At 40.9% G+C, this 15334-nt stretch overlaps 1 protein-coding gene across 3 annotated transcripts in view; it reads right to left on the bottom strand.

Annotated features, from left to right (window-relative positions):
• Positions 1-9694: 9694 nt before the first annotated feature.
• The window catches only part of RALA (RAS like proto-oncogene A), a 28902-nt gene continuing 23262 nt past the window's right edge, over positions 9695-15334 (bottom strand). For all 3 annotated transcript variants that reach the window (XM_072153325.1, XM_072153326.1, XM_072153327.1), the window contains exons 4-5: positions 13401-13575; positions 9695-13182 (exon numbers count right to left, since the gene is read on the bottom strand). In XM_072153325.1, the coding sequence (XP_072009426.1) occupies positions 13060-13182; positions 13401-13575 (298 nt within the window). In that variant the 3' untranslated portion in view covers positions 9695-13059. The remainder of the gene's footprint in view (positions 13183-13400; positions 13576-15334) is intronic.

Genomic DNA, 15334 nt, shown 5'->3' with positions numbered 1-15334 from the left:
GATTCGAGGATGTAACCCAGAAATTGCCACTTCAGACGTTGGAACAAATTTGAATTTTCTTTAATTTATTAGCCATTCTAGGGAGACTAAAAACTTAACTACCAACTGGATATGACTTATCAGCTTCTGAATGTTCATTTCTATTAGCAGCCAATTGTCCAAGTAGAGGATTATAGTAACTTCTTGTAGCCTGAGGACCGCCGTCATCGCTGAGAAAAATTTTGTGAAAATCCATGGAGCCGTGGCCAGTCCAAATGGTAGGCATGTGGATTGCAGATGCTTCATCAGGGACCAAGACCCAGCACCAGCATGGACCAAGACACTGTTATCCCCAGCACCCATGGCTCTAGGCCCCAGGTCCCCACTAACACCACACCACAGAAGCAGCAGATGTCATGTAATATTGCACCAAGTGAACAGGTCTTGAATACTCACTGTTCCTTGTGGTCTCAGACACTGGCTGAGAGGAAGTAGGCAGCAACTGTATGCAATCTCCTGACAATTTAAAAACACCTGCGTTGAATGGGGTGGAGAGCTGGTACCAGGCAAAAACACAATAAATGAAGGGAAAGACTAGACTAAACTAACAGAATAAGGGACACATACACAGGTCTCCATATACACATACCCCTGATGACGCAACAAAACACGTGTCATGGGGTCCACCCTTGGGTGTGTCCCTTGTCTTCTGCTATTCCATTGGGTAATGTGCAATACTTGTTTGTAAGCAAATACCTTGACTTGTTCTAAGGATTATACCTTCCATACAGGTTACTGTGATCTATGTATTATGTATATTTAGTTGTTTGACCATTGCTGGACTTTTCTGTGTGTGTTGTCTTTTTAAATGGATTTTTGTAAATTAATCTAATAAAGTGTTATTTTTACTTTCTACATTATCTTTTTTGTTTCCTTTTTTTTGCAGTATAATAACAAACTTCCCATCCCTCCCCTCGATCCATCACACCTTCTACTTCCTCCTACGTCATCTATCTCCTATCGAGGAAAAAAAAAAAAAAAAACGCTAACTTGCTGATGCTCCCAAAAAAGAATGATGATGTGCAAAATCCACATATACTGCCATACCAAAGTATGGCAGTATATGGTAGGATCAGTCAAAAAACCTATGGTTAAAGTACCCTAGGGCATGGGTGTCAAAAACAAGGTCCACGGGCCACATCCAGCCTGGCTCTATGCATCCATGCTAAGCTCGAGAGTGCAGTATAGAGGGAGGGTCCGATACCCACTTTTCCTTGCTCCAGCAAAGTAGAACTCCCAGCTGTACACGCGGCAACAGAGCCGCTGCGTACAGCTGTTGCACCCAGGAGAAAAGACAACTGCTGCTTCTTCAGCTGGCCAGAGGGATACTGCAGGGCACTCTGGCTGGCCAGGGGGACACCGAGGGGGCACTCTGGCTGGCCAGGGGGCACTGTAGCTGGCCTGAGGGCACTCTGGTGGATGTAGGGGCTACTCTGACTATTGGCTGTGTGGGGGCACTTTCACCATTGGCTATAGTGTGGCAGCACGGTGAATATTGGCTACTACAGGGGCACATCCTAACCATGCCGGTGTCTCAGGTTTTTTTTAACAATATATTTAGCTTTATGGTTGCCCTCAAATGGCTGAATGTAATGGTAATACTGTATAAAATGTAACTACTACAGATTTATACAGTAATAAAATTAGTCAGCTTTTTTAGTGCAACCACTAGGCTGATGTGGCCCCCAGTGAAAATGAGTTTGACACCCCTTAACCCCTTCCCAACATTTGGCGCAATAGTACTGCATCGCGTTCCCGCAATTTTCAGTACTATTACGTCAAAGTTCTGGCACCGGCAATCGGAGTTATGGCGCCGACACCCACCACTAACACTCGCGATCAGAGATTTCTCCGATCGCGGGTGTTAACCCCTAACACGCTGATCTCGGTGTGCAAGAGGCATGTAACAACAAATGGACCCCCACTCTGCAGCTCTTACCGAGGGGGTCCGCTGCTCCGTTTGCAGCCCCAGGACTACCAGTGTCCCGGGGCTGCGCTATCATCTTCTGGGAGACGGGTCCCTGCCTGCGCAGTATGCTCAGTGTGTTACATTACACAGTGTAATACATCTGTATTACACTGTGTAAGGTGAAGAAGAGCTTGAACAAGCGATCAGTGGATTGCTTGTTCAAGCCAACCTGTAAAAGTAAATTAAAAAAAGTTGAAAACATTAAATAAAAACATTTTTTCAATAAAAAGAATTAATTAAATAAAGTTAAAGTCCCCTAAACACAAACAGTCCCTATACACATGTAATAAAGTAAAAATACCACAAAGTCGCCAAAAACCCCCCCACATATTTGGTATCGCCACATCCGTACAATAACAGAAACATTATTGGGCCCGCTCGGTGAATGCCGTGAAAACAAAACAAAACACGAAAAAATCCCCAAAAATGTACATTTTTCATAAAATTTCTTTACAAAAATGTTCTAAAAAGTGATCAAAAAAAGTTGTGTGTGCCAAAATGGTACCACTTGAAAGGACAACTCAACACGTAAAAATAAATGAAAAACTATATAAATGACGTATCACCATAATCGTAGTGATCTATAGAATAAAGATTATATAGTATTTTTTGTACGGTGTACGAACCCCAAAAAAATACAAAAAGAAAGGAAACCAAAATTGACAATTTTCTTTTCACCCATACATTCAAGAGTTAATAAAATCTCATCAATGAGCTAATGACCCACTAAAATTAAATATTTGTAAAGTGCATCACATGTCGCAAGAAATAAGCCATTATATGTCCAAATTGCCAAAAAAATAAAGATTGTATAGCCAATAAAAAGTGACAATGCATAATCTGCTCTGAATGGCGCAGCTTCCCTTTGATGCCCTGGCGTGTGCCCATACAGCAGGTTACCACCACATATGGGGAATTGTTATACGCGGGAGGAATTGGGTATCAAATTTTGTGGAGCGTTTTGGTATTTTATCCACTGAGAATTTGTAAATTTAAAAAAAAAAACACATTAATTTAGCCCAAAAAAATTTTACTTTCAAAATTGCATCCGATTTTGTTTTAACTCCTGTAAAACAATTAAAGGGTTAACAAACTTCATAAAAGTTGTTTTACATAAGTTGAGGGGTGTAGTTTCTATAATGGGGTCATTTATGGGGTGTGGGAAATTGCTCAGGTAGATGCCTGGTAGTAGTAGTGCAGGAAGCAGGGACACATGCAGAGTTAAAGTCCAAATAACGTGTTTTATTCACACTTCAAAAAAACAACATAAATTCAGGCTTGGTTTTGGCACATACACTCACCGGCCACTTTATTAGGTACACCATGCTAGTAACGGGTTGGACCCCCTTTTGCCTTCAGAACTGCCTCAATTCTTCGTGGCATAGATTCAACAAGGTGCTGGAAGCATTCCTCAGAGATTTTGGTCCATATTGACATGATGGCATCACACAGTTGCCGCAGATTTGTCGGCTGCACATCCATGATGCGAATCTCCCGTTCCATCACATCCCAAAGATGCTCTTTTGGATTGAGATCTGGTGACTGTGGAGGCCATTTGAGTACAGTGAACTCATTGTCATGTTCAAGAAACCAGTCTGAGATGATTCCAGCTTTATGACATGGCGCATTATCCTGCTGAAAGTAGCCATCAGATGTTGGGTACATTGTGGTCATAAAGGGATGGACATGGTCAGCAACAATACTCAGGTAGGCTGTGGCGTTGCAATGATGCTCAATTGGTACCAAGGGGCCCAAAGAGTGCCAAGAAAATATTCCCCACACCATGACACCACCACCACCAGCCTGAACCGTTGATACAAGGCAGGATGGATCCATGCTTTCATGCTGTTGACGCCAAATTCTGACCCTACCATCCGAATGTCGCAGCAGAAATCGAGACTCATCAGACCAGGCAACGTTTTTCCAATCTTCTACTGTCCAATTTCGATGAGCTTGTGCAAATTGTAGCCTCAGTTTCCTGTTCTTAGCTGAAAGGAGTGGCACTTGGTGTGGTCTTCTGCTGCTGTAGCCCATCTGCCTTAAAGTTCGACGTACTGTGCGTTCAGAGATGCTCTTCTGCCTACCTTGGTTGTAACGGGTGGCGATTTGAGTCACTGTTGCCTTTCTATCAGCTCGAACCAGTCTGCCCATTCTTCTCTGACCTTTGTCATCAACAAGGCATTTCCGCAAACAGAACTGCCGCTCACTGGATGTTTTTTCTTTTTCGGACCATTCTCTGTAAACCCTAGAGATGGTTGTGCGTGAAAATCCCAGTAGATCAGCAGTTTCTGAAATACTCAGACCAGCCCTTCTGGCACCAACAACCATGCCACGTTCAAAGGCACTCAAATTACCTTTCTTCCCCATACTGATGCTCGGTTTGAACTGCAGGAGATTGTCTTGACCATGTCTACATGCACTGAGTTGCCGCCATGTGATTGGCTGATTAGAAATTAAGTGTTAACGAGCAGTTGGACAGGTGTACCTAATAAAGTGGCCGGTGAGTGTATAAAGCAACACAAAAATAAATCCTGCCCGGCTAGGCACTGCCTAATACAGTACAGTGCTACTGTTTCTGGCCTGCAGATTAAATCAGGCTCTAACGAGGCCTGGGAACCACCTGTGGGCTATCCAAAAGCCCAGGACCGAAGCCCGGGTGGAGTAGGAGTCCCACTACCAACCTAACCCTACTCCATAATAAGCAGGCCCAGTACGGACATTACCAATGTGTCCATGTTAGCTAGGCCAACATGGACCAAACAGACTATTCCTGCTTACTAGATGTCTGCAGTAACCCTTGGGTTACTGCAGACAAATCCAGGGCTTTTACCACTTGCATTTTATCTGCCTGCAAGACAGATAGCGGTTTTCCCACACAACACCTCTTAGGCCTGTTCCACACTTGCGAGTGTGATGCGATGAACTCGCATAACACTCGCAACGCATGCTCCCGCGAACACACGGCCCAAACGCTGCACACCGGGAGTGAACTCAGCATGTCAGTTCACTCCCGCGGTGCAGCGTTCGGGCCGTGCATTCCCGGGAGCATGCGTTGCGAGTGTGATGCGAGTTCATCGCATCACACTCGCAAGTGTGGAACGGGCCTAACTTTCTCACAGTGGTTTTACTTTTATTTAGGCCTCTCAAAGTGACTTGAAACCTGAGTAGGTCCCTCAAAAGCAAGATTTTGCGTTTTCTATGAAAATGTGAAAAATCGCACCTAACGTTCAAAGCCCCATAACATCATACAAAAAATAAGAGTATGCATTAAAAAACCCATGTCCACATAAAGTAGACATTTAGTGAATGTTAGTTATAAAAATTTTTTGCGGTTATGACTATGTGTGGAAAAAGTAGAACATTTTGAAGTTCGAAAATCAAGAATTTTTCCAAATTTTTTTACCAAATATCTGATTTTCTCATAAATAAATGCAAAACATACCACCAAAATTTTTCTACTAACATGAATTACAATGTGTCACGAGAAAGCTATTTTAAAATCACTTGGATATGTTAAAGCGTTCCGAAGTTATAACCACTTATAGTGACACAGGGCAGATTTGAAAAAATGGGCCGTGTCAGGAAGGTGAAAAGTGGCTATGGCGTTAAGGGGTTAAATTAAATAAAACCTAAATGTTCAAATCACCCCCTTTCCCTAGAGCTGATATAAAAGTAAACCCTTGTTAGGTATTGAGAAATTTCATATAACACTGGTTATTCTCGGCATTGAACCCCGTAAACAGAAAATAGCAATTTTTTGCCATTTTGCTACATAAAAAAATGTAATAAAAAATAAAACGGTTATATAGTCCTTGAAATGGTAGCAAATAAAACGTCAGCTTGTCTTACAAGATTTATGAAAACACTGTATATAAGACACTAGTTTGCTCATAAAATTGGAATACGTCCTCACACAGATGTTCGGTGGCAGATGCCAAATTACTTCATATGATGTTAGTAGAATTCTGGAAACAGGTATTATACCAGATCCATAGAGTACTGTCGGTGGATCTTGAGCCGGACCAAAAGGTTTGTCTGCTAGGTCTGTTTGACACAGGCGCCATATAAGACGTTACTTTGCTCTGTACACAGAAATTAACACTATTTGGCATGCCCCGTTGGATCCAGGCCTCAGAAACAACTGTCTAGGATTGTATCAATAATGTCAATACTATTATCAGGTTGGAATGGGGGGTATACGTAAAATGATTTGTCGCAGGCATGGTGACGTCAGCCGCACGCTGACATTCCAAATGTGTGCGCTGTAATTGGCACACACTATGATGTCAGCGAGCGGCTGACCATGCGGGGACACTGAGCCGATGCCGAAGCTGCGATGGATAGAAGAGGACCTGCGGGAGGGCATCTGAAGTCGAGTACACTTTTTGTTTTTTCCTACCGGCATTATACTGGGGACAGGGGCTGGTAGGCTATATACTATACTACAGGGGCTGGGCAGGCTATATACTACAGGGAGCTGGGCAGGCTATATACTACAGGGAGCTGGCAGGCTATATACGGGGGCTGTGACCAATGCATTTCCCACCCTCGGCTTATACTCGAGTCAGTAGTTTTTCGATCTTTGTGTTAAAATTAGGGGTCTCAGCTTATGCACTTCATAGTGATGGTATTGAATATTCCATGCCATGTACTGGGAAGCGGGAAGAAAATTCCAAAGGCAGTGAAAAATGGTGAAAAAATGTTTTCTTGTGGGCTTGGATTTTACGGCTTTCACTGTGCGCCTCAATCCACAAAATACACTTTTACAAAACCTGTAAGAGAATAACACAGCGGCGTACTTTTACACCATAATTCTTTTCTAGGGGATGGGGTTAATGTGGTCACTATTATAGTCAAACACAACATAACTAAAGTAAAGCACACATAGTTGTAATGTTCAAGAGGGGTACATATTAACCAAGTTGTTTTGGGCCATCATGGACAGAGCTAAAATTTCAACAGAGAGGCTTCTGGCTGTCATAACAACTGATCACCGCCCCTGATGATAAACTAAGGAGTTTAAAGCAAAAATGAAAGAGACCATGCAACATTCAGTGTGCTGCTGTATGCAGTACAGTATTGGCATACTTTTTGTGACAAACCACAGTTATACACCATGGAAAAAATAAAACATTCCTAAAAAATATGATTGGTGTTAAAACTTGGTATTAAAATTAATATAGTTTTCTGGTAACACCTTCACTTTAAGAACTGTTTCACTGTTGCAGCCTTAGATATTTTTTTCTATGCTATTTGCTACAGAAAGGCGTTGCCATTATTGCTATTGTTATTCATCTCTGTCAATTAAATTAACCCACCCAAAATACTTCATTAAAAACTATGATAAAAAAGCATTACCCTGGTCACTAAATAGTTAATTTCCATGGATGTTCTAAAAATCAGTTTGTAAACTTATATGCAACTCACCTGATGAGTCCACTGGCCCTAAGTGAGTCCTGTATAGCAAGTCCCTGCCTCCTTGTTTCTTATAGACAGGTCTCACTGCTAGGACATGTTGCTGGGTGATGGGACATGGGGAGGAGGAGATAGGAGGGGTGAGTCATGCAGAACACGCCCCCTCTGATGCCCAGCAAAATAGCCAAGTGAATTTTATGGGGATATAAGATTTTAGCTAAAAGAAGGGTGTCAGTTAGTTAATAGGGCTCTAAGGGAACCTGTCACTGGTTGTGTAAATGTGGTGACAGGTTCCCTTTAAGTATAACTATGCAATGAATTTTGTAGACTCGGTGTGAATTCCTCATTGCTAGACTACATGCACACAGACATATTTGTTACTACGTTTTTGACTATGTACTTGGGTTGCACGATACTAGAATTTTGGGTGCGATATGATACCCAGAAAAGTATTGCAATACTCGATACCGGCAATACGATACTTTCAAGAAAAGAAAAAAAATATTATCTGAATGTTTAGGGTGCAGTCACATTGGGCGTTTACTGTGCCTTTAGAAATGCAATGCAAACGTCTGGGGGCGGAGCTCAGCCCCCACATGCGATCACATGCAAAACACATGCGATAAGTAACGGTCACCAGTGATTTGCCAGGAGCTTTAGTGCCGACAGTGTAGAATATGTGTTGTAAAGCTTATCCTGGTGATGTTAACATAAAATCCTATACTAAATAGTATAATTCAGGGCTCATGAAGACAGGGGGGGTTCGATGTCCGTATGCTATCCTTTTTTGTTTCCTATGAGACTGTTTACATGTACACTTTTATCACAGATGTGCAGATCGTGAGGAAAAAAGTTGCAGCAGGTATTATTTTGACTTGCATGCGGACCACACAGTTCCGCAAAAAAAATGGACGCCACTTGCATGACCTCCTTATGCAGACTGTTTTTTTTCTTCAAATTTCACTAGGCAATCAACTGGGCAGGGCAAGAAGTAGATTAGAAACCCATCAGCTTTTCTTGCATATGTGAAAGAAACGGATGGCGTATGAATACATTACATCTGTATTTTTTGCAGATAAATTTAACTTTATATGTTTAAAATATCATCTCCATAATAGTCATCTCAATAATAATAAAATAATCTCAATAATAATAATCTCCGAGAAGATGCCTCTCTATATACCAGTGCATGAAGCCTATGTAACAATGAAGATCTTGGTTACATAAAATCCTTCCAGTGCCAGCCAGTGAGCCCATAGCCTAGTGGATAGAGACCATCTATATTGCAGGTGGAGTGTGAAGGTTGTGGGTTCAAATCCCAGGCTGGGCAAAACATTATTGAATTAAATAGAGACCTTTTGTCTGGGGAAGCCCTGGGAGATGTAGAGACCCATATATGGACCGATTGTGACATGAGCTTGATGACAAGGTCCCTGCTCTGCCACTAACTTCTAGGCAAAGGATTCCATGCCCGATGTCTCCTCTGAAGAAGCCCTGGAAGAGCTGTACAGACACCATATATGGTCAGATGGTGATATCTCCTTGATGATGTGGTTCCTGCTCCGCTGCTAATCCGACACTTCTATGCAAAGGATTCCCTGCCCAATCGTTGCTCTGCAGAAAGATACAAGGAGTCTGTAGAAGTCATTCAGTAACGCAAGTAACAGAAACCTGGAACTGAACCGTTCTGGCTTTGAAAGTACAAAGATTTTGATGCATCGTGCAGCCCTACTACATACTAGCCATCATTTCAAGGCTAGCACCCAGAAGAAATTGTCTATGTAAAATGCAGAGAATGCTCCATACCTGTATTTTGCTATTTAAAAAAACCAAAACGTAGAGTGAGCATTTAGATTCTGCCCCCATGATTTAAAACAATGGAGAACCAACTTTACTTGCAATAACAGCTGCAAGCCTGTTGAAATAAGTCTCTACAAGCTAGAAGCCTGCAGCACTCACAAAGTCCCTAGTCCTGCTGCCCAGGGTTAATGTGACCCAAGGCTCCCAGTGGGGAACACCAAGCTTTAAGAGGGTGTTCCTATTAGGAATTAATACTTACCCTGTTACAGTTTGGTATAGCTGGCAAACCCCTTCAAGGTTAAGTTGATATTTGAGTCTTTGAAAGTCTTCATCTTCTGCAAAATAAACCCCTGCATCATTGATTCTTCTTTAGTAATCTACAATGAATTTTTGTATGTGAGTTTGGATGCTTTTCGTATAAAGAAAAGCTTTGGGCAGATGTTAGAATTAGACATATACAACTACTACACATTTAGAAAAATGAACTTTATTTGACTTGAAATGGCTCCATGGCAAAAATATAAAGCTGGGCTGTGGAATCAGCCTATCTATTGTTACAGAAACACGTAGCTTCATAATACCACAGTACCCAGTGTCATAGCTGCAAAACTATTATAAGTGAACTCTTTGCCTACACACTGGGAAGGCAGCCATTTTGTGTGTTGAAAAGATAGTCATGAGAAAGCAACTTATCAATTTACTAGGGTTTAATCAAATATCTAAAACACTTCATGGATTACATGCATGAGGCACTTGTTCCAGCTCAATTCACAGGATATATCCTCATGAATACTGGTCCACCAAACAAAATGATTGTCGCTAACGTGTGCAGGCATCAAGTACACTTCAAGGCTGAGGCTACACAGATGTAGTCTGATGTAGAAATTTTAAACATGTTCTCATTGGTATTACATATAGACGCCCAGAGAGTTAAGTCTACAGAAACATATAGTAAATGTATTTTATTCAATCCTCTGTGTAGTATCAGCCTAAAGTATTAGTGGTCAAAAACTTTAGAAAAACAAAGAAACAATCACAGTAAGTAAATGAAGAGGTCTCCACTGACCTCCAGTTTCATGTAATGCTTCCTGGATATGGGATGTGTGATGGACAGCAAAATTACTCCTTATATACAACAGAGAAGTGGTAGGTTGTTTTATGCTTGAATGCATTTAGCATTTCTTGGCTTATTAAGACGATCAAAAATTCACAGCAATTCTCTAGAAAGAAAAGGCAGTATACTTTCTTTATTTCTCCACCTTGCTGTCTGAAGAACACATTGAACATCAGTTTCATTCCCTCATGTTATATCTACTATGAAGAGCGGACCACACAAAAACTGTGCTAATAAATGTGTAAAGGATATTTCTATAGAGAGTGGACATAGGGATATGAACCTAAAAATTGTGACACAGGTCATAGTGTTCAGGTCAAGGAAGGATCAAGGATTTACTGAAAGCTATAAAAGTAAGCCCTAATAAAAGCATAAAAATAGCAAGTAATTTGCCAGGTTAGTGTTTATGTATTAAGAGAATTTGCAGAACGTTAGGTCTGTAAATTCTCATCTTCAGATTTACACATCCCCCCCGTCTGCTTCATACTGCAAGTAGGAAATGTGAATATTACAGTACATCTAACTGCTCTACATAAAGCTTGCAAGGCCATGTGAAATAATTCCTTAAGGGCTGGATCAGCGTATACAAGCTTCCACTCACATTATAGAAATATACACTTCAAGGGGGAGATTTAGCAGTGCTACTATGCCAATTTGCAAGAAATTGCAATTACTCTTGCAACACATTGCATGGAGGGGGCAGGACCACCAGAGTGGGCCGTTCAGTCACTAAAGCCAGTCATCACTGAATGTTCGCAGGCGGTTATGTAAAATTATGCTAGGTCAGACCGTGCTTAGATTTGCCTGGCAGTGCAGCCGCCAGATACATCAAGGAGTCTTAGCCTCTACATGTGTTTATCCATATCCTTACAAAATATTAAATGGCGATATGACCATAATGGGATGTCTTGCGAGATGCCCTCGGTAATACAGCACCTCTTCCAATTTATACTGATGGCCTTATAAATTGTGCGATGCCAGCTAAATGATTCCAAGGATATCAGTTCAATAGAATTGATGTGTGTCCTTGGATATTAGTTATACATGGATATATGGTGAGCTGTATCCTTTTTTCTAGTTTAATAGTAGATTTGCCTATTCGAAGATTCTATTTTTTTTTTATAACGCAGAACAAGAGTCCTTAGTTACAAAAAAAAAACCTGTCATTTTACACTAAAGGGTGCAGTCTAGTATTTTTTTTTTCTATTAAAAAGGGTAGAATGGGTAAAAACAAATGAAGGATTTATACATCATTTATCCCCCATTGCTGCTGATCCCAGGTCTACTCTTCTTCTTAGTCACTCTAAACAATGGGAAATACTTGCTCGTTCCAGTTTGACATCAAGGACTAGGAAGTAGAAAGTAGCTGGGATTTAAGTAATAAATAAAGATATTTTAATTTTATCCCATTCTGTCCCTTTTACTTTTAAGCCTTTAAAATGACTGGAACCAGGTGGATACAACTATAAAAGTTAGATACTCAAGGGAGTCTCTGCTAGCAACAAAATCAGGCCACAAATAAAAACAAGGGAATCGAATCAGCTTTCCATACCCACTTTTCCGGTTTCCTAGAAATCTGTTCTATCGAAAATTAAATTTTTTATTTAATCTAAATGAGCTTCTCACAGCTATACATTGCTACTGCTGGTGCACATTGTTTATGGTAAAAAAAATAAAAATAAAGTGCCACATAATGCATTTTTTTTTAAACTCGTGGAGTGATTGAGGAGCTTGTAGACTCTGAGGCTGCCATCACTTCATTTGTCAGTTGATATTAAATACTTATTCCCATCTCATGCATTTATGACCATAGCCATAGTTTCTGTGATGTATAATATATATATATTTATATTATACACGTATACATATACACCTGATGGGCCTCATCCATAAAACAAAGGTTTTTTGACCTCTGTCCCACTCTCTTGAATCGACCATTGTCCAGACTGACTGCATTCTCTCCATTCAAAACAATAGGAAATGCTGAAAATACCCAAAACTGCAGACGTGAATGGAGAGCATGCGGTCAGCAAGACCAACACTCTCTATTCAATAAAGTGAGATAGTACAGTCAATGGACCTCTGTTCTCAAGGTAAGTGTGGGTCTCAAATGGTGGGACCCACAGCTACCAAGCTTAATGACATTCTATGGATACATCATAAATACATGTGTGGGACAATCCCGTTACATATGGTTAGTCTTTAGAATGGGACATTCACTCTGCAACAGATCTACTGGCATTTTTAACATATACGAAGGTATGACAAGAGGTGGTATGGCCTAGTTACATATATTTCGTCTAGTACAACAGCTTCTACATTGTTATGTTTTTACCACAAATAACATGTATGACAGTTTGCTACAGACTGCTGTTGATCGTTCCGAGAAGGAAACGGATACATACAAAAGGACATCTCCTCATCCCAGCTACTATGGTCAGTGTTCATAGACTACTGCTGCTTCTTAAAGAATGTGTATATTCAGAAACCCTGTAGAAAATCATAGTATGTCTTGGAAAATGGATTTACAAATTACAGTTATTTTCTCTTCCCTTTTTAGGTTAGTGAAGGTCTGTCCAGAGCAGCGTCCTTATCATGCGTAGGGTATATGGTAATGTCTCTGTAATGATGAGCACAGCCGATTAGCTGAGCTGCATGGGGCATGCTTACAGGTTATGGTTCAATAAAAGACAAAAAGAAAGTGGGAGCAATAGGGCCTTCATTATAAAATGCAGCATCTTTCCCTTATCCTCTTGGCTAAGCTTTTCCTTTTCTTCTTCCCATTTTTTTCTTTACTATCTTCCATTTTTCGAGCACGAATTTCTCTCATCAAATCAAAGAAAACCTGCAATTAGAGGAATCACATTATATTCTATGCTTTGATACCTTTCGAGTTAAAAAAAAAAAAAAAAAAGTTATAGTAAATAGTTGTTGTAGAGGCCAGTTGAAGTACAGAGGGCACCCCTATCAGCTGAATGCACAAAAACAACCTTAATGGAGATTAAAGATGCAGTTAAGTAGAATAAGTCATACTGATCGATCAGATGCTACTCGATTTTGTACCTTGTCAACATTAGCCCGTGTCTTTGCAGAGGTCTCAACATAGTTAACATTCCACTGATCAGCTCTGCTCTTCGCTTCTTCTACAGAAACTTGTCTCTTATCTTCCAGATCCGATTTGTTTCCAACAAGAAGGAAAGGAACATTCTCATCTTCTTTTACACGTAAAATCTGTTCCCTAAAGAATAACACACATTAGTTTGACAGGAGTTTTTTCCAGTATACCACCGTAGATCCTGGTACCGGAAATGACCGTTCTATAACAATTTAACTTTGTTTCCACCAAATTTTATTAAATAAAATCCAGGTTCAACAATGGGACCCTATGTTGGGTAAATACATTACGACTTACAGTGTTGAACTACTTATTTCACTTTTCTGTTCAATTAAACTTTATTGAAAATAGTAAATAACAAATCAAAGTTTACTAATGAATTAAGTACATACCAAAGCAATATTGTATCTTAAAGCATGCATACACAGAAATAATGCGTCCAGTATATGTCAGGCTAACTCCTTTGATGAAAAGCATGAAGAGAGTGTTAAAGACCTCTGTGTCTCTAAGGAACAAAAACTAAACAACATTAACCATATTAAACATATACTACACGAGAAGACAAAGGGAAGCACATTCGGGGATGAAGGGGGGGGGGAGGAAAATAAGAGGCACTGGGAGAGGACACACAAGGGAAAAAGAAGAGGGGAAGATGGGATGAAAATCTTTCAAGCCGATTCCCGATTATCCACTGCTAATTGCACCTGGGAGGAATTTGACATAATAGGGATCAATGGACTGCCCCAGCTCCTGCTATCCAAGAGGCAAATTCCATCAAACTGTGGTAGTCGATCCCTGGAGTCCAAACCTTGGTGAATCTATCAAGCTGAGAATCCACCAGCCCTTCCATAGCTCTCATCTCCTCCATTCTCATTATATGGAGGGGGAACACTTGACTTCTAGAGTCTGGGAATAATCTGACGGTTGGCGGAAATGCATGGTCTCAGAAAGCCTTCCTTTACCACTGAGATAGATCCACGAATCATAGACAATAGCCCAAGTTCTGGAAGTGGTGTAATATTATCTGACCATAATTTATTATAAAGTGCGAAAACCGCTCCTCGCAAGTCTCCAACAGGTGTCAGACACCAATGGAAACATCCTATGCACCTTCACTGGGGTTCGGTACCACCTTGCCACAATTTTAAAATTTGTCTCCTGGATTTGTGACGAGACAGAGTTTATGAGTCAGGACAGCTGCCTTATCCCACTCCTCCTCAGAAAAAGTTTTGTTCAATGCTCTCTCCCATGCCGCGCATGTAACAGTGTAAAAAACGCCAAACACCTCGTCCGGGCGAGGTGTTTGACGTTTTCTACACTGTTACATGCACGCTTTTTAACTCCACTTTGTGAGTATATACAATAAAATATCCTTCTTGAACCTTTGGATTCTGCACTATTTGTTCGTTTATCTTCTGACACAGGACTAAGAGTGCACCACTGACACGGGAGTGGTTCAGGGGTGCATTGAATCCAGTGTTCGGGAGAACGAAGAAAAGGCAGGAGAAACCTAGGAGATCCTCAATTTCTAAATGAAGGGAAGGTGGCGAGATTACCTACTGAATGTGAATTGTGACTTAGAAGAGTTGAGCACTGACCTTTTTTATCTGCAGAGATCATACGTCTAGGAGCAACTTTGTTCGTGAATATCTGTTCTATATATGTCAATTCCCGTGTGAGGGATAGTAAGGGACTGTATAAAACTACTCCATTGGTTAGCCATAAACCATCTACTGTCTCTCATGTCTGCAGGGAACCACCCTCTTCAAGGAAGTGTATGCCTTCCAGTGCATGTCGCACCTGCACCACCGCGATCAACGCACTTATTTCACTTTTCCAGGCCAGACGCACTGTCCAACTAGTTATGGCCTATATCTCATAG

The sequence above is a fragment of the Engystomops pustulosus genome, chromosome 5 (assembly GCF_040894005.1).
Source record: "Engystomops pustulosus chromosome 5, aEngPut4.maternal, whole genome shotgun sequence".
Classification (NCBI taxonomy): Eukaryota; Metazoa; Chordata; class Amphibia; order Anura; family Leptodactylidae; genus Engystomops; species Engystomops pustulosus.
Note: the sequence above shows the minus strand (reverse complement) of the source record. Positions and strands in the feature narration are given on the sequence as shown.